Here is a 23,373-nt window from a genome sequence, read left to right on the forward strand (position 1 = left end):
TCATTTATGCTTTTCACTGCTGTAATCTGTTTTTCAATCTGTTTTATGCATTATCTGATCTTGTGCCGCCTTTTACATAAGAAACTTCAGTGTTGGCTGACAACCTGCTGATACTGGTGCTTCTATTAAGCATGATAAGAAGAAAAAAGAAAGCTGGAGAGAAAAGAAGAGATTAACAGCAAAGAACCTTCTGATTTCAGTATCTCGCTGAAAAAGACTTCAGCAGGTTTGATGTTTGAACCTGTTGTGCCGACATGATGATGGAAGGCAGCTCACCTGTACTTGCGGCGGTCTCCAGCGCAGGTTCTTCAGCGGAGCGGCTGCGAAACCGGCAGATATTCCAGCCGGCCTCTTCTTCACCACCAGGACGACGCCTCCAGACTCCGCCCTCAGCTTGTCCACCAGGTGCTTCAACTGCCAGCCCACCTGGACCAATCACAGAGCAGAACTCTGAAGAGGGCGCTTTAAACTTCATAACTTTAACATTTGTTTCCTAATAAATGTAACTATGGTTTTTGCCCTTAACAGTATTATTTTATGACAAGTGAAACCAAATCTTGAGGTGATTTTCAGTCCAATTGCATGTAAGCTTGTGAGAAAATGACCCTACTTCTCACTTGATTTATGACCTCAGTAAACAATTTCCTGATGAGTTTATGGTCTCAATCTTTAGTTTCAAGTATTTTCTTCAACACAGAATGATGCTCATTTTGTAAATGAAGGTCTCATTCAGTCAGTCAGATCCAATCAGGGAATCCTCTCTCTCGTCCAAATTTGCTCACTCTGGCCCCAAAAAACCAAGATGGAGACAGCTGTTATGCCAGACTTGAGGCTTCAAAATGGTAATCCACAAACCAGAGGGTGACGTCACAGTGGGTTTACACTGCACATCACTGAGCCTGTATCATTTAGAAACCGTTTGAAATCAGTGGTTTGTTTTTTTTGCTTTGTGCTGCCAGGCTAGCTGTTTCCTTATCTTTTCAGTCTTTATGCAATGCTAAGCTAACACCTCTAGCTTCATATTTAGCATACAAACCAGAGAGTGGTATTGATCGTCTTTTCGAACAACTGCAAGAAAGCCGATAAGCGTATTTCCTTAAATGTGGAACTTTTTCTTTAAAGACTTCTGACTCACCACTGTCTGCTTGTTGACTTGAACGACTTCATCTCCAGCGTGAATCCTCTGGGTTTTATCTGCAGGAGACTGAGGAGCAGAATAAGTGTTTTACTCTCGTTAGAAAGCTAAATTGTTCAAACTAGACACAACATAGTCTGGAGCGTCAACACACAACCTGAGAGTCCATCTGCTCTCAAAGTGTCTGCAAACAGCTTTTTAATCAGCACACTCACGTTCTCTGTTGTCCCTGTGATGACGTGAAGCCCGTCGTAGGTGGATTTGATGTAAATACCCTGAAAGGTCAAACACATTTAAAGGACTCAGTGTTTAAGAACGTATATATGACTCTCCTTTATAAATAACCTGCTGTGGTTTCTCTATAATGCTTTGCTGCAGTGGTGGTTTTTCTTTCTAGACCACCATCTGTTTCTGTTTTGGCCTCGGTGCTGATTGTGGTTCATGGTGCAGCACCAAAATATCAGTTAGTGTTTCTCAGGGGAAGTCGGGTTAAATTCTGGGTTTTCTTTTTACTGCACTCGGCACTTATATGTGACGGTGATGTCCTGCTGATACACTCTGAATGTAAATAATGATGTCTCGACTATGTATATATACTACAGTTTACTGTATTTTCTCAGCTCACCAGTCCCTCCCCAGGCTTGACGTTAGTGATGTGCACCTCCTCCAGACAGGCCAGCTCACTCTTTGAGGGGTCAGAGGTCGCCTGCACAGTCTTCTCACAGACGCCGTTCAGAGCTCGGGACTGAAACACACGCAAGGATACAGAAAAACAGCTCAATGTCAACAGTTTGATTCCCAAAGCTCTCGAGTTACATACAGACCTGAAACAATTAGTCTTTTGATCATTTAGTTGATTTACAGAAATAATTCGGATCATTTTGGCCATTTTTTCAAGCAAAAATTAATATTTGATGGTTCCAGGTTCTCAAAATGGAAAATCTGCTACTTTTCTTGTATGAAGGACTGGAACTGCCAAAATAAGAAAAAAAGAAAGACAGAAATTGCCTTATTAATTAATAAATATGCCATTAAATGCCATTAATTAACTTCTAAAATGTGACATATAAAAGATGATTAAAAAATGATCTGCAGATTTAACAATAATGACTGCTACATTATATCGTTTGGGTCAAATCTTTTCTTTTTTGACCGAAATTCTGCACATTACTCCACTAAACAAGTTTCACAGAGTCAGAGAAAACTGTTTTCAAAAGTCAAAAATACATTTCAAACTTTATAAACTGGAATCAGAAAACCTCTTAACGATTTAAAGAGAGGAAGTCAGTGGCAGCACGGTGGTCTCACACCAGCTTCCCTTCTCATGACTGTAAATGCTGAAGGACTACCTGCTGTGTAGCACTAAAGCTTCGTGTCCCTGACCTCTAACCTCTCTGTGTTGAAGGGAAAAGGCAGAAATAGACTGATGAAGTCCTCAGAAATCAGAGCAGATCACATCATAAACTCTCTAAATGCTGCAGCACTGTAGTTTTTGTTGAACAACAGACAGGAGGAGGATCCTCAACACAAACCAAACACAGCCTCATATAATAATACTGACGAGACACTGATGCTCAGCAGGAGGTCTGAGCTCAAGGGAGGCTGGGAGGTGCTCAGGAAAACAGAAACCAACAGGAAATTACAAATTAACCAGAAAAGCATGCTGCTCAGGAGAGTTAATCCCTTCTTTGTCTTTTGATTTGCAAATTTTGGTCATTTTTATGCTAATTTCTGGTGTATTTTCTGTTTTTTTTTTTACATGACTGTATTCACACAAAACTTCATGGCTGTCACAGCTTTTTTGTTCTCAAGGTTCCTGCTACTTTATCTGTCTTTGTAGTGTTTCCCTTTTGGTCACCTGGACAAACAAACTGAACTGAAGCCTTTCACTGAGGAACAGAACTGAGACACCCACAGTGCTGTCAGACGTGAGAAAGAGTATGAAAAACTACAGGAAAGAGATTGACACCAGAAATATCTGGGAATTTGACAAAGTTTAGTTGAAATGGTTACCATCACTCTGCAGAGTGTATGTAATGTCTGATGTTATATATGTTGCAATATTGGTTTTATTGTTTGGGTAAATGTGTTTTGTTATTTATGTGAAGTAGTGAACGTCTTGACACACAAGACAAATTACAGAAGAAGATTCTGACAGTACACTGAAATCAAATTAAATATTAAAAGAAAAAAATCATCAATCGTTTTGTTGTCCATTTGTTTGTTGGTTGGTTTGTCAGCAGGATTACACAAAAACTACGAAAGGGATATCCACTAAACTCATTTTTAAGGAAACTGTGTGACTTATCAGCCTGTTATGCTGCTGCTGAAGAGTAACAAGAAGACCAGGATGTATTTTCACTGATTCAAGTGTTTGATTTATGCGACTAAACTAAAACTTGAGTCTGAGGTCATGAGGTCGCATCAAAATCTGAGAGAAAGTGATTTAACATCAGCTGATTCAGTATTCTGAGAACAACAGGACAACCAACAGGAAGTGTTATCTAAGACAGGAAGTGGACGGTCCTGAGCTGAAAAAACAAACCTGAAGGTTCACACACACACACAACCACAGGACACAGGACACTCAGTAGAAGACAGGAAAAGGAAATATGTGTTCCACCGACTCTGTGTCTGTGTGTCTATCTGTGTGTGTGTTTGTGTGCATGTGTGTTTCCGATTAGCATCACCAAACATCCAAACCAGAGGAAAAAGGAGAAACGATACTCACCACTTCAAGAATCTTCTCTTCAATCTCATAAACAGTGCAGTCCTGCAATTAAACGGACAGAAAGACAGACAGACTGACTGACTGCAAAAAACTCACAAACATCTGGATTTTCATCAACATAAGCCTGTGAAATAAGAGGACTCTATTTCAAAACTCCAGTTTCAGTTCAGACGGATGAAGAACAAAACAGTTAAATGAGTGTGATGTGATTTATTTCTAAATCTTTCCTCTGATTTTGTGTTTTTATTTCTGAGAGAGACAGGAAGATATCCAAAAACGATGATAAGACTCAAGTTATCCTCATAAATAAGGAACAGAAAGTCACATGATTCAAGTGTTTTACTCTCTACTGTACAGTCGAACACAGTTCAAACTAACAGAACTTTACTTCAGATTTGAGTCAAAGTGAAATGTTTATAAATGCAGATCAAGGTGACAGAAGTGGTCATGTCCTCAGTGATACTTCTGGGAATCTGCAGGTTAATCGATAATGAAAATAATCATTAGTTGCAGCCCTAAACAAAACATAATGTGATTATATAATGTGATTAGGCATTTTTTGGGCAGAAAAGCGCTGGCTGTACGGTCAGGAGTGTTGGGATGAAGCGTTTGTGCGCCTTCTCCCTCTGTGTGTCTTGTATCTTGACAGCTGCCGCTGTATGATCGACACTGCCCCTTTGTGGTTTACCAACCGTTTGTTTTTTTATTTGAAACGTCAGAGCAAAGGGGGATGTGGGTGCATGACATGATCCATAGGAGACAATAATACAGTCAATATTATCACCTTGGCCAAGACAAAGAAGACGTAGCGCTCTGAAAAAAGACGCTGGGCGCTGCGCCTTTTCTCTGAGCAGCCACCTGCTGCTACAGACGCTTGCTCCTCATTGGGAAAAATTAATAAAAGACGCTAGCGCTCAGAAAAATGCATGTAAATTATGCATGTGTTATTTTGCATTGCTTTTTTTAATTCATATAAATATACGTTTGTTTTTTTCCCATTTATCTGAGGTGAAGTTTGTTCAGATAATGGTTTTCTACCTCATCTGCACCTGTATTTTACTTTTATTCACTTTTTGGCTAACTTTCCTACAAATAAACTAAAGTTAACTGAAACTATAACATCAGAATGCTTTTATCGGATCTGATGTGGCTGTGGCTCCAGTTTTTGCCTCTTGTGTATAATCATTACATTCAAGTCATTTAACAACACTCCTCAGACACTTCTTACCAGCTGAATAAATTAAATCCCATCCGCTGCGTGATAGAAAAACATTTTTAACTTGCTTCCCAAGTTGTGACTCAAAAGAAGATGGCTGACAGAAGTGTCGTGTCCCAGCTTGGTTTATGATATTTTTTGAACTTTTGAAAGCTCCCTGCAGAGCCACAGAAGACAATAAACAACTGTTGTCACAAGCTGAGTATTCCTCCTCCTGACAGTAAACTGTACTTCATGAGTACAATCTGTGGAGAGCTTCTTCACTATTTTATAACCCAGATGGTTCTGATAGCCTACATGAGAGGCACAAACTGTAAAAACTGTAGGTTTGATACAAAAATACAAAAATAAGGATAGTGACTAAAAAGCAGTTTTATCCATATTCTGAGATATTTCAGGAGAATGTAAAGGGAATGGTGGGAACACCAGAGTTTATCTTGTCAAAACTAACATTCAGTGTTCAGACACACTCCAGAAACAAAAGCATATTTTACTTCTTTTCAAAAATAATTCAAGTTCAAGTTAAAATTCAAAGAATTTTGAGCCCATCACATGAAATGACACAGTTTTCCTTTTCACAAGCCTGTCTGTGTGACTGTGGTAAACAGAAACGGGATGGGAATCAGCGGGAAAACAAATATTTGAGAAATGACAGCCTTCAGGAGAGTGAAACCAGAGGGAGCGACCGCAAACGCCTCCCAGAGACACTGAGAGGATTCCTCCTGTGGTCGGAGAAATAACAGCTCCCTGCAAACAGGCTGACAGGATGATTGCATGACAGCGCGGCGGGGCGACGCCTCAGCGCTGCACTCACATGATGGGAGGCGACGCGCTGCAATACACAACCAACTGCACAACTTCGATCCTAAAAACGACTTTCCACATTTCACCTGTTTATATTGCTGCTAGAATCATCTGCCTTTTTTCAAGAGTTTAATAAAAATTCAAAACAGCATTTTAAACCAAGTAGAGCAATCACACCTTTCCAGCAAATGTCTTGTAAAGCTCAACGAAAGGAAGCTCTCATAAAAACTGTTTACTGCCATGTTCAGACAAGGGTTCACCTGCTGTAAAAAGAGAAGGTTGGCTCTTAACGCTACTATAATTCAGGGTATTTTGCGTGATGAGTGTTTGCTGGCTGACACATCATGTTTGACAGCTCAATAGTCAACAACAGGTCAACCTGAACAGACAAGAAGCAGCAACAAGAAACACAAGTGAACACCTGAAGATTGACGAATGATTTTTGACGAACAGCAAAGTTCTCCTTCCATTATTAAGAAAATAGGTGATGTAGCATTTACTTAAATATCCCCTCCACACAAATAGTAAGGCATTTTCAAGGACAAAATCAAAGGATTAACAAGTTAAAATGTAATAACTGCCTCCTGTTTTTGCTTGTTTTGGTAAAACTCATATCTGAAAGAGATTTATCATCAGAAGGACTTTGTACATGTAAACAGGAGTTATCTGTTTCATTATCATCATCAACATCAAAGCCTGAAAATAAACAGTCCCAGAGGGTCACAACATGGCAGTTCATGACCTGCGTCCCTTCTCTGATGTCCCTTCAACACACAAAACATCTGATTCATCTCTTTCAGCATCAGAGATGATGTTTCTAAACAATGAATCTCATGAAATCAAGCAGAAACATCCTGAACACCATCAACACCACCACAGGGATGTTTGAGCCTCACTGACCTTCTGGACAGTTGAAGTGAGCTCCAGACACAGCTGGATGATTTTGCTCTTGGTGGAGGTGAAGTCGTTGGCGCTCGTCAGAGGAGTCCTGCAAAGAGACAAAATATAGATGCAATCACAGTGTGATGACCTGGAGTAAAACCATGAACCCTGCTGGTTCTGTCAGTAGTTTGAAGGGTCGGAACAAAACAGCCAGATTCACGGCATTCAAACTCAGCAGTTCTGATGATAACAATATCACATTCAAATTACATGATAACATTTGTCAGCGTGAAACCTCTGGATATTTTTAAGAAGATGTCAGTTCATTTTCCTGCCAGTTTGTGGTTATAAAACTACATGCGTATTTTTGACAAGATAGCTGCCAGTTGACAGACTTGTGTTCAAGACAGCGGTTCAGTATTTGTAAGCATGAAACCACTGAATATTTTCAACAAGACATTTCCCAGACAGTTTGTGGCTACAAAACTGGACATGTGAGCTGTTTGAGACAGCTTTTCAAAATGTGCAAGCATTAAACCTCATTAAACATTAAGACATCAGGATATTTTCCTGCCAGCTTTTGGTAAAAAAAACATATACTGATATTTTTGAAGAAATAGCTGCCAGAGACCACTGTTGGACACAGCATTTCAACATTTGTAAGCTTTAAACTAATGAACATCTTTAACGAGATGACGGGACATTTTCCAGCTGGTTTGTGGGAGCAAAACTGGATATTTTTGATGAGACGGCTGCCAAACAAGGGACCACTGTTGGAGACAGCATTTCAACATCTATTGGTGTGAAACCACTAAATAGTTTTTAAGGAGACATCGAGTCATTTTTTTCAGATGGTTTGTGGCAACGAAACTGATATTTTTGACAGGACGTCTGCCAAATCGGAATGTAAGTGTGAAACCATTGAATATTTTTAACTAAACGTTTGACATTTTCCAGCCATATTTGTGGCGAAAAAACATGACCTTTTCCTTACTCTAATCAAGTGATTTTTGTGCTTAACCTAACCAGAGCATAAGCGCTCTCAAAATATAAGATTGAAAAGAGAACCGAAGGAAATGTAAAGTTTCAACATGTCTGTGGTTTGAAGAAATGTACAGTGCTAAACATTTATTCTGACGAATGGGTTGCTCAGCCAAAGCACAAGGAGTCTTTTGGTTAAAAGTTTCAGTTTCAGGAGTCATATCCCTATTTTTAGCCTTTTCAGCTTAATAGTTCTGATTCAGAGATACATTTCAATCACCATTTTATTTCAGCATCTCTCATTATCTTCCCCTGCTTATGTCTTTTTACAGTTGCGGCCTCCAAAATGTAGATCTCAACTGGAGTTGGACCTGAAGTTTTTGTTCTAGCGATTGACTAGATTCTAGATGATTTGGAGGACGGTATTAGATTCAGATTCAATGAAACGAACCTCAGCTCGAGGAGCGTTTGAGTGATCTGACACACGACAGATGTCAGGTGCGTTATGAGCGTCGGTGCAGTGACTTGTCAGTGTTTAACAGCTGCAGCGAGCAGGAATGTTGTTCAAGCTGATACAAGCTGAGAAAAAGCTGAACGAGTCGAACAGCAGACAAGCAGCACACATGTTAACGAGGACCAGTGCTAATAACTGTGAGTGTGAGACGGTGAGAGTGTGTGAGAGGCTGCTTTTTACCACCGTTTTGTTTTCCTCTTACACACCTACTGGACCATAAAACTCTCATTGGCTTCACATCACACAAATCTGGTGTTCGCTATAGATACTGAACTCGTCAAGAGTTTTTCATTAACACATTTAAATTTTCTTCCCTTTTTGGCAAGTTGTCTTTATGACCCTTTATGGGGTTTTGTAAATCTCACAAGCAAAATCCTTTTTGTTCCTTTAATGAATTTAGTTTTTTGCGTATTTTGTTATTTGTGCAAATACTAAAAATACCTAAATACAAGATAGAGAGGTAGATAAGTAGATTGATAAGTCTCTCATTCTAGCTTAGTTTAAAACCACAAATAGTTCTTAAAATTTAGTTTATGTACATCTTTTAACAAATGAGATATAAGATGTTAATCAGTGAGATTCAGAGGTAAATGGGTTTCATTACCTTCGGACAGAGCCCCGCTAGCTGTTTTTCTCCTTTCCAGTCTTTGTGCTAAGCTAAGCTAACGAGCTACTTGCTGTAGTTTTATTGTGCACAATCAATCTGAACATCTCAGCTGTTGGCGAGAAAGTGAACGTTCACAAAATAATTCAGCTACTAAAGAAACAATATGTAGACTTGTGGGGGCTGACACATTACTCCAGCGGCTTTAAATGTTCATATAATAAAAATGGAAATATATCAAATCCACCAGTTCATATGATCTAAACAGGAGATTACAGTGAGTAAAATGGCTGCCATGAGGGTTGAACTTGTGTGTTTTAACCTGCATCATCATGTTTGTCCCACTGATTGACACATTAATTAAAACTGGAACTGTATTCACAATGCAAAACACATTATAGATTGCTTTAAATATGATGTGTGTATGAAAGGTAGAGTTTATAGTTTTTATGTATAAATGATATCTAGGAACTGATTGTGTCTACCTGTCGAGCCAGGCCAGCAGACTCTTGGCGGCTCCGATCAGCTCCACCACGGCAGTCAGGAATTCATTGGAGGGCTGATGGGAGATTTTGCTGTGGTAGGCAGGGTTCTTCCTGCGCTGAGACACGGCGCTGTTCAGGCTGTGGTGCGCCGCTCTCATCTTCCCCACCAGAGTCTTCAGGTTGTCTGACTCCACACCGTAGTTCTGTCCACACACAAATACAAATATAATATAGATGTTACATTTTAAACATCATCAATACATTATCAATATACAGGAATCTTACATGTTAAAGCTGCAGGGTGAAATATTTGTTGCCTCTTCTGCTTATTTATTTGATTGCTCCGTTTTAATGTATAGTATTGTTTTAATTTGCCTGTTTTTATTTGTTTCTTCACTTAATTGTAAAGCATTTTGATTTAACCCTGCTGTATGAAAGGTGCTGTATAAATACTGTTTGTTATTAATAATAATGCTAATTATTAGCATGTCGTCTTCTTATCGTCCTTTATTGATTCTATTCTTTTACTCGTTTCTATTTTTGTATTACTTTTTTTCTCTCCCTTTCTTTTCCTGTGATTTTGCCTGTTTTATCGCTTTATATTCCTTTGACTTGTAATGACTCCTCTTGACATTTTACGTTTTTAAGTTTTCTGTTCTGCCTTCTTGTTTTGAGTCACCTTAGACGAGGCCTCCTTGTGTTTGGCTTGACTGTTGAGTGCTTGTTCCGTAATATTGTATTCCCGAACTTCCTGCCTTTGCTTGATTGTCAAAGCACTTTGTAAACTCTGTTTGTGCTATAAGTGAGTAAGTGCTATATAAATAAAGTTTATTATTATTAGGCCAGTTGTAGACAGGCTTCACTGGCTTTGACTTTTCTTTATAAGTGATTGTAAAGTGCTACCTCTGTAAAGCTCTAACTGCCCTGAGACAATTTTAGTAATTCTCAAATCATCTTATACCTCCTATATCACTTAAATTGCTCGCTAAGTTAAAGGAGCACTATGTAGTTTTGGTAGGGTTGTCAAAAGTATCGAAATTCAAAAAAGTATCGATACTAAAATGTTGTATCCGGATACGATACTCATTTTCAAAAGTATCGATACCCCCGCCCCTCCCCTCCCCGACGACGCTGCGTCCTTCTCCCTCTCTGCCTTCACACACACAGCAGCGGCACCCTCCCCCTCACCATGACGTGCATAATAACAACAGAGCATAACCAGTGCTGCTGCAGGAGGGCCAAATCAACCAGTTTTGGTTGAAAATGAAAGAGGGAAAAGTGTTTGGAGGTATTTTGCCTTCGAGTCTAACGAGCACGGAAAGCCGAAGGACGTGGATAAGCCTGTGTGCAAACACTGCTACAAGGCGGTGGCGACCAAGTCAAGTAATACTTCCAACTTCGCGAAACATTTTATGGACCGACACCCTGCCCTTTACAGTGAATTTCGACAAGTTAGTGTCTTTCGTTTCAAACTCATTACTGATGTTATCGTGGCCGGTGGCCGGCATTGTTGTTGGCCGTGTTATTATTAGCCATTAGCCGCAGCTAGCGATTAAAGGCTGACGTCACGTTAATGATTATAAACAACGTAAAAAAAAAAAATGAATCGGGCATGCCCATATTACGTTAATAGACACAGTGTCAGTATACTAAGTTTACATAAATGTTGATGACTGAAAAGTGTTATTGTCTCTGTTAAAGTCCCAGAATGAAGCAGAGAAAAGTCGACCTGCAACCAAACAGCAACACACACAGCCAACTCTACCTGTGTGTGACCTATGTGTGTTTGACCAACACTGAAAATATGATGCCAAGTCCCCAGAATATTTAACGTGTGGTTCTGTTAATTGTTACATGTTGTAACAGAGGTTATTTTTGCATTTTTCTTGTTAATAAAAGTATTTCTTTTAAATTTTGGGGTCTTTTTTTTTATCCTTGTGGTATCGAAAATGGTATCGAGTATCAAATATTTTCCTAAGTATCGGTATCGAGTTGAAAATTTTAGTATCGTGAAAACCCTAAGTTTTGAGGAAGAAATTTTAATCGGAATGAACAAACTGACCTTAAAGGACAACACAATTTCATACTGTTTTACTTTGTATATATGTGGCGGACCATGCCACCTTTCCAGCTTTAAACAGTGTTCTGGGACCTTATTTTCCTCCGAGAACAGCTTGTTTAATCAGTTTTGAGATAAAGAAACAAATACTTCTTAGCTTGTATTATTACCTCATTAGTTCTCGAGAAAACTGCATAGGGCTCCTTTAATCCTTTAAATAAATCTACCTCATTTCATGTCAAAGAAAAGTTGGGAACGCAGCTGTCGTGACAAAAATATTTGTATCATTTGTTGATTTCAGAACATGTAAAGTTTTAAAGATTTAGAGAACCAACAACCTTGATGAGCTCTGGTCAGGAAAACAACAGCCTTCACATCATACACAGGCATGATGACAAGAGACTCTCATGACAACCGATCAACACCACATCCCCACCACACACACACACACACACACACACACACACACACACACACACTCCTACAGACCAGTCACCATGGAGATGATCTGACAGCAAAAATATTCCACACCACATCAACCTCACACAAACTAGACCCAAAGAGCGCCATTTCACTGTTTACTGAAACAATGATAATAATCAATAATGGTGACCAATAAATATGAATGTTCAATAAGGACTTTTTGGTTACTATAGTTACACATGAACAAAAACAAAAAAATGTCTTTTAAACAAATCAAAACAAACTAGAGTCAGAGTGGAGAAAGCTGCACCTGGAACATCTCATTCATGGTTTCCTTGAGATTTTTTTTACACAAATCAGTTGATCACTTAATCAATCACTCAATCAACTGACAAATGTTAGGGTGCACAAGATGCCAGGGGTCTGACAGCACACAACATGTGAAGTCATGTGTGCATCAGGACGCCTTTTTTCATATTTTTCCAATTTATCAAATACTGCAGATGATTAAAATTCTTCTTCGCGTCTTAACTGATCAGTGATTTATTCTGTCAGCTGACGTGTGAACACGCTGGCTCGCCTCAGGCGGCTCAGATGTTTGAGGTGTTGTGACACTCAGAGCCAATCAAAACATCTGCAGCCAAACTGAAGCTCCACCTGTCGACTGACTGCGCTGTAAAAAAAAAAAAAAAAAGAAACAAAAATCCACCTGAACAGAACATGACAAGAGTTATAATCATGTTTCAGGTCAAACTTCAAACCATGTTTGAAGTAAGATGATCTCACCCCGCCAGCAGCAGATATGTCAATCAGAAGAGAGCTCAGTGAAGTTAAACTTTGTTGGAGTCAAACAGGCAGCATCGGTGTGTTCATCTGACTGAACACACGTGAGTCTCGCTTTAATGAACAAAATAATCTAAATCAAAAATAAAAGCTTTTGTATTGAAAAACTGAAGCTGAACAGAAACTCTCCTCTAGAGCTGCAGCTAAAGATTATTTATCGATTGTGTTTTGTTTAGTCTATTAAATGTCAGATACTGATAAAAACTGATCAGAATCAAAAGTGACGTCTTCAGATGAGTTCGTCTGTTCTTTAGTCTGTGATAATACACTTTTGGTGTCTGGAATATTAAAGTCAGAGCAGAGAAAGTGTCTCTGCTGATCATCCGACAGCCAACGGAAACTGCTGCTGGAACAAAACTACAACGGCTCCCGGTGTGTGTGTGTGTGTGTGTGTGTGTGTGTGTGTGTGTGTGTGTCAGGGGAAGGGTGGGGGGTCTCTCTGACAGGTGGGAGGGGTCACATCTGTTTCCTGCTCCACACCAGAGAACAGTAAACTCTGCGCTGCAAAAAATATCCACAACACGTCAGCTGACCTTCAATTCAATCCGGCAGGAAATCTTTCCCTGAAACAGTCGAGCTGCTGCTGATGAACGACCTATTCACGACTGTTCGGTTGATTTAGTGCATCTCTATTCATCAACAGCAGGGACAGGGGGTGTGATCTCTCCTCGACTGCATGTTGTCACATGAATAAAGTTCTATACTTTCTATTTGCTGAGTAAGGCCATGGGATATGGTTAAAAGAGTTTTCACAGATGAGCAAATAATCACTCCCCTTGACGTCACTTATCCCAACCAGAACTGCCTTTGGTGAACTTGCAGTTCTAAAAATTATTCTGAAGATACCAACATTCAAATGTCATTTAACCTGCTAAACTTGCTTTAACCTGCCAAAAAGAGAGAGAAGGACAGAAAGAAGGAAGGAGAGCAAGAACAGAAGGAGAAAGTTGCCACCCTGTCACCAGAATAAATGTTTCTGCAAAGAGCGAATATGTAGAAACTTTACATTTCTTTATGTTGCAACTTTGCATTTCTTTGGATTCCAGTCAAAAAAAAAAAAAAAATTCTGGTTAGGTTTAGGCAGAAAAAACAATTGGTTAGGGTTTGAAAAATATGTTTTGGCTTAAAATCCCTGGTTTTGTCTTCATAAACAAAGCTGGAAAATGTACTGATGTCTAAAAAGTGGTTTCACTCTTACAAATGTTTAAACGCTTCCTTGAACCTGAACTCTGGGGCTAGAAATGTCAATAAAGCACATATGACATCTACAAATTTGAACGTATCCACTCACTCACAGTTAAAAACCCAAATACAGAATTTTCTATTTTAAATGAATAGCCAAAACTGGTGTTTATGTACATGAATCATGAATCATGAATGATGAATTATGAACATGTATCATCAATTATGTTTACTGGTGTTTGCAAGTAGATGACAGAGAAGATATCTTTTCCTGCCCTTTAAAGGGATAATTCTGGTGGAAGTGGGGTTTTATGAGGTACCACCATAGTAGACCTACCAAACTCCTTTGATAGAAACAGTAATTTTACCTCGCAGAACACAGAGGTTGTTCGTCTACTGTTGCCTTGATCAGTTTCTTTGTTTTGTGTCATTGTGCAACTTTGGTGAATCCAATCAACCCTTAAACAAGTAAGACCATGACAAAACAAAAACTAAATGATCAAGCCAGCGGTAGACCAGAATCTTCTGTGGTCTATGAGGTAAAATGACTGTCTGAATCTGAACTGTTTTTAGGTTGACCTCGCTTCTTGCTCAGTGTGCACTGGGAAAGACTGAACAGGATTTCAACAGCAGCAGAGAGAAAGACAAATCAAACTAAAAATTAATGTGTGGTCCATGGCTTCATGACTAAGGAGAAATGTGGGCCCTGAGGAGGAATCAGTTTGGAGACACTGACCTAAACTAAAGTTCAAATTGGCTTTCTTTTCTCTGCCTACACACCCGGTAACAACCAGAGCTGCTGGAGTTCATCTGCTTTACTTCAAGATAATGTCACCATTTTATTTCCAACCAGCTGAGTCACATCAGACTTAAACTTATCTCAACTAATTAGCACATTTTTTTACTCACTGGTTATACTTTTTGGATGAATCCCACACTGCAATGAACGTCTCTCTAATCCGTCTTTCACTGTTATATCTAAAATAAGTATTTTTCTTTGAAACCCTGACAGTTAAACATGTTTTCAAACATCTTGAAATAAACATCGTACTAATTCATATTTGACGTAAGAACAAATGCTTTACAGATCTTCAATAACACAACTTTAAACAGTAACTGTCTCATTGCTGCCGTCAGTCGTCCTTTTATTTCCACTGTTTGTCAGCGGTGACTGCAGAGTGTCAGGCTCCATTTAAAAAGGCTGCCGGATACCATTCATCCCAGTTGCACCAGTAAACCTCAGCGCTGACTGTAAATCCTCCTTTTCACTGTGACATAGACGGACAGAGCTCATAAACAGCTGACTGAGGGCTTCTGTCTGCGGGTCAACACTTTAACTGTTTCAGACTAAAAACAAATGTTTTGCTCTCGTCATGGGAGGTCGGCTCAGCTGAGGCCAAACACTGTAACTCAAAATCAACAGTTTAAAATAAAACAAGTTGTTTTTTGTTTTTTTTGCAATTTTAGCAAAATATAGTAAGTGTCACAGCAGGATGCCATGTTTTATTGGTGTCAATCCAAAATGTTGATATTAATTTTTCATTTTCTTCTTAATCAGTGAAAGACTTGCAGTGTTTACAGGTTATCCAGTTGGTTTTAAGGATTTTTATCTTAAGTGTTTTTGTTTTACAGTGTAGAAGTATTAAAGCCAGCAGTGTGGGCGTGTAGCCAGATCCGATAAAGATTTAACAGAGTGCATTTTATTTACATCAGCACATTCTCTGGCACAAGAGCCAGAGCCAGTATAAACCACAGCTATCGGCTACCATGTGATGGGCAAATTCACACATTTGGAAAATATGTTGTTATTTTGCAGCTGTTGAACTTTATTAGACATTGACAGATGAAGACTGGTAGTTCTGGATATCTTGCACTTTCAGTTAATTGGCCTCAAACAGAGTCATCATGATCAAATTCTTGTCTTGTGCATGTATTCTGCCATTGGAAAAAAAGGGGGATGTCCCTTTACTCTCCTCTAGTGACTGACTGCAGGTGACTGATAAAAGGAGTTCTGATGAGTTCTGAAATCCAAAGAATTCAGATAACTGGCTGAAACCTGAGGTGTGTCAAGCTTCCTCTGGCAGCGTTTTGGTTGTAACAGAAAACAGATGTTTGGATTTAGTTCAGGACTTCTGTCTGTACCTCAGCATGTGCGAACAGAACTGCAGGTCTCACCCAGAAAGCTTTGGGAGCTGTTGGTTGTTGACTGTTAGCTAAACATGCTAGTCAGATGAACCAAGACCATATAGCTACGATCACCCGTACACTGAATGGGTTACTGACCAGAGCACAGAGGAGATCCAAGGCCTCCAGCACGAGCTCCTGGTGTCCGACCCGTGACACGCCCAGCGAGAGCAGCTCCTGGTGGGTCATCTTGAGCAGCTTCTCCCCGTCCACCTGCTGCTGCTGGAAGGACGGGATGTACTGCTGCAGGCTGTCGTCCAGACCTGAGGGAATAGGAATATAAACATATACTGTAGTTAATTGGAATAATGTGTCATGAATGCAAATGATAAAGAAGATGACAAGTACTGTATATGTAAGAGAGGGTAAACGATACTAAAACAGAGTTTCCGTTCGGCAGCTGAGTTTCAGTGAAAGTCGGCTCTGTTATGATCCATTCAAGTTTGACAGCAAACAGAGCTGCTGAGTCAACATTCACTTATTGACATTTCCTGCTGATCCATCACTGTGACGGCCAACAGCTCACACTGTCCTGCCACCTCACCACACCTAAGCTCAGGATCAGTCCAAGTTTATACAGACAGTCAATCCTTTGACCCCTAGCATCCATCACCATCAGCTGTACTACGTATGACTGTTAATAAAAGTTTAGTTTCAGAACTGGAACTTTAATTACCAACTCCATATTTCTAAATTGGTTGGCTTTAAGTAGCTCCTATTAGAGGGTTAGGAAACTGATATATAAAGTACATCATTAGGTTTTAAAAAATGCCAAAACTAATTAAATATGGTATTGCCAAGAGAGATAACTGTCATTTGAGTTCAAGTAACACTCATGCCCCTTTTCCATCTACATGAAAACAGGTCCCTTCTGGTTCGCATGAGTCATTTTGAACCGTTCAGAGCATTTCCACCAAAAATAAATAGATTTGGAACCCAAAAAGTTGTTTCCCCCGCTGGAACCACAAGTCAGTAGGTTTTTTTAGACCTGTAGTTTAGCCAAAGTTGGCATGTCATATTCTGCAGGTCAATGTGGAATGCTCTCCGTTAATGATGCATCTTAGGTGACAATGGTTCCACTAATAACTGGTGGAAACGTGGGCTGGTTGGCTAAATAGCATGAAACTGGTTCAGGAACCAGAGCTCATTTGGTAGAAACTGTAATATCCAACATCCAACTTTATTTATTCAAAATCAGTGCAGCCTTATTAAAATCCACTTATTTTAAAGTGTTCTATAGAATTTCAACTAATATTTGAAAAGATTTCAATGCTGATTACATCAATAAAGCGGATTGTAATCAATCAACATCAGAAGCATTAATGTTTACATACATTTGTCTTTTAATAAATCCATCTTGCAAATACATTTTGAGGGAAACACAATGGCGAACAAATTTAATTTTCTAGTCACATAATGAGGAAATGATGCTATGAACGTACATGGCAAGTTGCAAAAATGTCTTTACTGAACATATCTGTGAAATATTTGCTGACAATGTATTTCTGCCAAAATAGGCAATCTTGCAACATCTATCTTTTCGATGTTAGAGGAAGATCATTTAACCAAAATAATCATCTTTCCCTAACCTCAACTTAATGGACTGGTCTGGACATAAACACTGGACTCTATAATAACTATAACGTCATAACTATATGAACAATTCGGTAATACATAAACATAATTTCAAGGTGACAGGGTTGACCATTCTGGACTCACAGGATCCCACCTTCAATCCCTGTGACCTCATCTGACCTTGAGCGAGACACCGCTAGCTCCAGTGGCGCCACTCTGTTCTCAACCCTGAACTGTGACCTCTGACCTCTGTGTGAAAGGTGGCAGCGGGAGATCAGATAAAAGAGTTCTCACCGCAGGATCAATGGAGGATCGTCAACCACCATCCACCGCATGACACGAATCAGACCCAGAGGACAAAATGTTTAAAACGGGTGGTGATAGGATGTGTTTGGTTTGTAAATAATGTGCCAGATTCATAACTTATTTTTCGCACTTTTTTCCTCTCACTCACTAGACAGTCATGATATTGGTTCAAACGAGGAATAATCTAAACTAACAGAATGATTCATTCGTCTTAATTTGTCTTTCATAGTAAACTCTGTTACAGTAATCCTCGATTTAGTGTTTTAAACCCAAAGATGAACATAATATGTCACTGCATGTAGCAAAAAGCTGTATTTCAGTGATATTTTTTCATACACAGTTAGTTCTTTTAGCTTGGCTACACTAAAAACAAATAATTTAAAAAAAAAGCTAAAAGGCAGCCGCACAATTTCCCCATTAAAACCAGACCAGAAGCTAAGCTAGCTAGCTAATATTTTTAGCTACTGCCATAAAGCAGAGAGATTTAAATGTTAGATGTTAAATGTTTTCACCTTTAGAAGTCAGAACTGTGTTGTTTCTACAGGTGAAATGTTTTGTTGACCAACAGAAAACTGATCAAAAATCTACCATTCAAGGTTCTCAAATGTGATGATTTGCTGATTTCTTCTTTTATAGTAAATTAAATATATCTTGATTTTTGGACTGTTGGTTGAATAAAACAATTAATGAACAACTACTGACTGACCGACAAACAGAAACAACACTGCAGATGGTTTGGTGTTATGCTAAACTAAAAATACATGCAAGTTTGAGAACGCTTGTCCACCAAATGGCAGATGTTGTTAAGCCCTAAGAACTGGGCCGGACATCAGTTGTCCAACAAAATGCCTGAGCTGGTGTGAACAGTGGAGAAGAAAAACAACTGCCCCTGCATGTGGTCATTAAAGTGTCCCAGAGAAGCTCATACTCCTGTTTGTGTTCAGACGGACACACAGAACGACAGATGGCCGACACTCAGGCTGCCAGCAGGGAGGAGAAATTCCTCCTTAACTAACTGCTGATGTGACACCTCAGAGCCTTCACCAGCCAACACCTCTGACACTGACATGCATCAATAAGAAAAGACACCCTGAGACACTGTGAGACAATACAGAGGAAGGTTTTTTGTTTACTCGTTTCTTTATTTTTTTTAGCTCAAATGCTAAAGTCAAAACAATTCAGGGTAACAAATTAACCATCTGTTATTAGAGCTGAGAGGATTAGTCAATTAATTGATTAACTGAATCACCTGTGGCAAGCATTTAAGTAATTTATAAAGAAATATCTCTGGTCCTTGCTTCATAAATGTAAATGTTTTGGCTTTTTTATGTCTTATAAAGTATGAAACTAAAATTAGTATTTGGGGTTTTGGACTGTTCATTAGACAAAGACGTTGTCTCCCAAAGCTATGGGAACTTGTGATGGATAGTTTTCATTATTACCTCAGCCAAGAAGGTTATGTTTTCACCCGTGTCTATCTGTTCCTTTTGTTGGTTGGTTTGTCAGCGGGATTTGACAAAAACAGTATGAGCAGCACCCACTGTCGTATAGATCTTGATCTGGCTAGTTTAAGTGGGTTTCTTGAAGTACATTTATGAAATAAAAGCTACAACTTCCTATAACCAGATGCGAAGGGTACCTTGTAATCATTAATTTTGTCCAATCAATAGTTACATAAAGATAAGTCTTCAATTTATAATGGTAAAATAAAAAGCAGCAAATCATCACATTCAACAGTCTGTGACAGTCTGATTCTTTAACTGGAGGAAGTAAACTATGAAATGTATCCATCTAGAAGTTTCATTTTCATTTTAAGTTTAGATGCAAGGATGCTTTTTCAAACATACATTTATTTTCTATTTTAATCCCTGCACAAAGGCAAGATGGGATTACAAATGAAAATTGAACCTGAGTGAAAATGACTCAGTGATTGATTAATATTGGCAGCCTAGAACCTCTACAAGATCTCTTTCTTTACCAGTTTGTTTTGGTTTCCGCTCCAGTTGAGCTGCTACAACAGATTAGTGACGTGAGTAAAAACACATGTTCTGCTTCGGCATGTTCCTGGAGAAATGCCCACTTTTAAACTTATATGATAAGTTTAAAACTGATATGATATGAAAGTCCCTGCCTGGAACACACCCCTTTATGGTGAAAATATGAACATATTTCAAAGAAATGTCCATTTCATTGTTTGTCAGAGTCGGACGGCGGTTGGGGAGAGTTTGTGGTGAACAGGAATGTGTTGGCGACAGCCTGGATCACATTACTGACACCCGAGGAGGCCGATAATCTCTCAGCTGCACAGCAGGGCCGGCTAAATGTCACACGACAGCCAAATCACCTGCTAATGAAAGCATGACAACGGCGGGCCAAGCCTCCCCACAGAGAACAGAAACCTTAACAAGCAGAGCTGAGCTTCTGTTGGGTCTTTACGTGTGGTAATTCATTCAACACGAGCACAAGGTCCAGATTTGTAAAACAAATAAAAGTGAACCCTCCACTGGTAACCCTGCTTTCAATTTGGTTTAAAATATGTTTTCTGAGACTCAAAGTCAGATTAAAGACATAATTTATGCCGTGTAAGTATAAAATACTTGATCCAAACCTGAAGAAGAAGTACATAAGCCAAAACAAATATAAAATAAAAAAACCTCCTGGGTCTGGCACAGTCCCAACATCCAGAGCTGGATCCAATGTTCTTGTGAGAAATAAAAACACAGTTGAGACATTTTTCTCATTCCACATTTTGAACATTGTAGTTGGGTTGGCACTCGGTAAAGCAACTTCAAGCGTCTGGCAGATGGCGAGGATCGAGCCGGGATCACAGCGCTGAAATACTGCTGATCGGATTTTGGCTTCAGAGACGCTTCTCGAGCAGAAACGATTAAAGAAACTGATCGGAGCAAGTTGTGCAACGTTAAGATGGTTTAAATGAACTTGAATAAACTTTGTTCTTTCTGCTTGTTCTTTCACCCTTCAGATGTTTGTGTCATATTAATGTTTTAATTATGTATTTGAAGAAGTCTGACTTTTGATGTGTTGAAAAACTGTGTTGTGCCTCAGACATATCTATCTATCTATCATAGTGAGATCAGATTAAATTTTGAAGATCACTTTCAAAGACAATTTAAGATGACACAGAAAAGGATTCGAACAAGCTGATCTGCACTGTGTAAACCATTAAAAACAACCCATTACTACCACATTTTCTTTTATTCTCTCAAATGTATTTATCTCAAATCACTTTTTATGAAATATTCACAGCCTAATCCTGCTGTTGCTAAATAACTGCTAAATCCTGAAGCCAAATAAACTTGTGTTTGAACAAGTTCAGGGTCCCTACAAACCTCCAGCCTTTTACCAGATCTTTTTTTGTACATTTTATATGATTTACTAAATGAATTTGATTTAGTCATATTACTTGAGAGGATAGAGAAAGGTTGGTGTTACTGTCAATGAATATCATGAAAACATCTTTCCACAGACAGAAAAAAATTACAGCTACTCTAAAGTTGACTGGAATGATTGGACCTGGGTTTGGTCAGGGCCACCCCCAACAACCCTAATCTTCAAACTCGGCGTCATTCTGATTTCAACCTCACTAAAGTTTCATGACTGTACTTTGCTCGGTTGTGATGCTATTGCGCTGACAAAGTCTGTTGACATCCAGACAGATGGACGGACATATAAACAGATTATACTATTTACAGCATGTTTCTTCCTGGCAATCACTTCCTGTATTTCAAAGCTTTCCAAAACTTATGAATTATCATAATATTATATATCATATTCATTTATTTACAGCAGAACCGTTCCTCACCTTCCGTGATTACCTTTAAATCTTAATCTAATCAGCTTTGAGGGTTCAACATCACAACACAGTTCAGACCAGAGCTCCGGATTCTGTTTGAATCTGGAGCGTTGGACTTTAGTTGCTCTTTGTAAAGCACTTTGAAACCAACCTGTTTGTTGACAGAATAAATTTGACTCAACATGAGAGCACATAAAGACTGATGAAAGTCCACAGATAATCTTGACATGACAACTTTCTCGCTGACTTCCCTTATGAGATTTTTGATAATTCGGACATTATCTTGAGATAAAGCTGATAACAGATTGGTAATACTTTTACTGAAAGAAACAAGAAACACTTGTAAACTCTAAGAAGAAAATTTCCAGAAGCCCAGTTTCCACAGTTGATTTTAGCACCAATGTAACAAAAGTTCATTTTTCCGCCTGTGGTCTCGTCTCTGACCAGTCTTATGTTTGCAGACGCCTCAAGGCCTCTGCCCTCCAGTCAGTCAGCTGCTGGTGGGAAACTCTCTGTGTACCGACAGACAGCAGTGGGGTGGGAGAGTTTTGCATTATACTGCAACGACAAAACCACTGCTTCACCTCAAAACCCTCTAGACACAGTCACTGCTTCGCCCAGATAATGCTGCTAACTAATTTACTACTACTGATATCAACTGACATTACACCTGCTGAATAATCTGTGGTTCACCAGGTATACAACATTAATGCAGTTGATCAAAGATGCACTGACACCTGCATGTCTGTCTGCTGATCTTCATATTGTCCCAAAAAAGGACGATCCTGATGATGCAGGATGACCCACATGAGGAAAATCAAACTCTGGTGACAGCAAGTCTTGCAGATGCTTCTGATGTGTATGTTTATGTTTTCTAGTTTCACAAAAAGCTCAGAACGCAAATTGCAGGCATGTTATGCATAATAACAATCACTAGGGCAGCAACTAACCATTATTTATATTATCAATTAATCTTCAGATTATCAATCATTTAATGGTTGTCTAATAGATATTCGATTTACAACAATTTATTATTATAATAAATAAATGTATTCATCACAAACACATACAGGGTGAAAACGAGGTATGTTGTTCAGCTGTATAACAGGGGGATTACTAAACACACTGTAATGGACTGCCAAAGAACACAGAGCATAATACGATAAATCCTGCACTCACGTGTTAACAACCAAACACGTTACGATGATCGCCAAATTATTTAACTGTAAGTACTGTTATATGTGTTATATGTAGCTTATGAAAACATCTTAACAACCACAGAGAGGAAAGTCTCTGAGGGATCAGTTGTAGCAAAACAAAAAAAAAAAAACTTTGTTGACATGGTTACAGTTATTATCAATCTCCTGAATTCCCGCCTGACAGTAACTCAAAGTATTTATAAGGCCTGCTGATGATAAAGTGGGTGAGCCTGTCGGGCTCCAGTCAAACACGTGAGTAAGTCAGTAAAAAGAGCTGCAGGCGAAACTCCAGCTCTCATAAACAGTCCAGTTAATCATTTGTCACAAAGATCAAAACAAACAACATGTTCGGCCTCATTTTACACAGTGATATGACAGGACGTCACAAATCCTTCTCCCTGAAAGAGGACATTCAACAGATATTCATCATATGTAC

The 23,373-nt window shown here is 39.1% G+C and overlaps 1 protein-coding gene across 4 annotated transcripts in view; it reads right to left on the reverse strand.

Moving 5' to 3' along the window:
• The window catches only part of cnksr3 (cnksr family member 3), a 39,038-nt gene that overhangs the window by 6,807 nt on the left and 8,858 nt on the right, over positions 1–23,373 (reverse strand). The window contains exons 2-9 of one of the 4 annotated variants that reach the window (XM_084378352.1): positions 16,143–16,306; positions 9,353–9,555; positions 6,787–6,874; positions 3,867–3,908; positions 1,761–1,880; positions 1,351–1,410; positions 1,136–1,204; positions 277–426 (exon numbers count right to left, since the gene is read on the reverse strand). In XM_084378352.1, coding sequence (XP_084234478.1) covers positions 277–426; positions 1,136–1,204; positions 1,351–1,410; positions 1,761–1,880; positions 3,867–3,908; positions 6,787–6,874; positions 9,353–9,555; positions 16,143–16,306 — 896 coding nt within the window. The other 3 variants (XM_084378354.1, XM_084378355.1, XM_084378353.1) reach the window with 3 other exon arrangements.

This window comes from Pagrus pagrus (genome assembly GCF_965226575.1).
Source record: "Pagrus pagrus genome assembly, chromosome: 16".
Lineage (NCBI taxonomy): Eukaryota > Metazoa > Chordata > Actinopteri > Spariformes > Sparidae > Pagrus > Pagrus pagrus.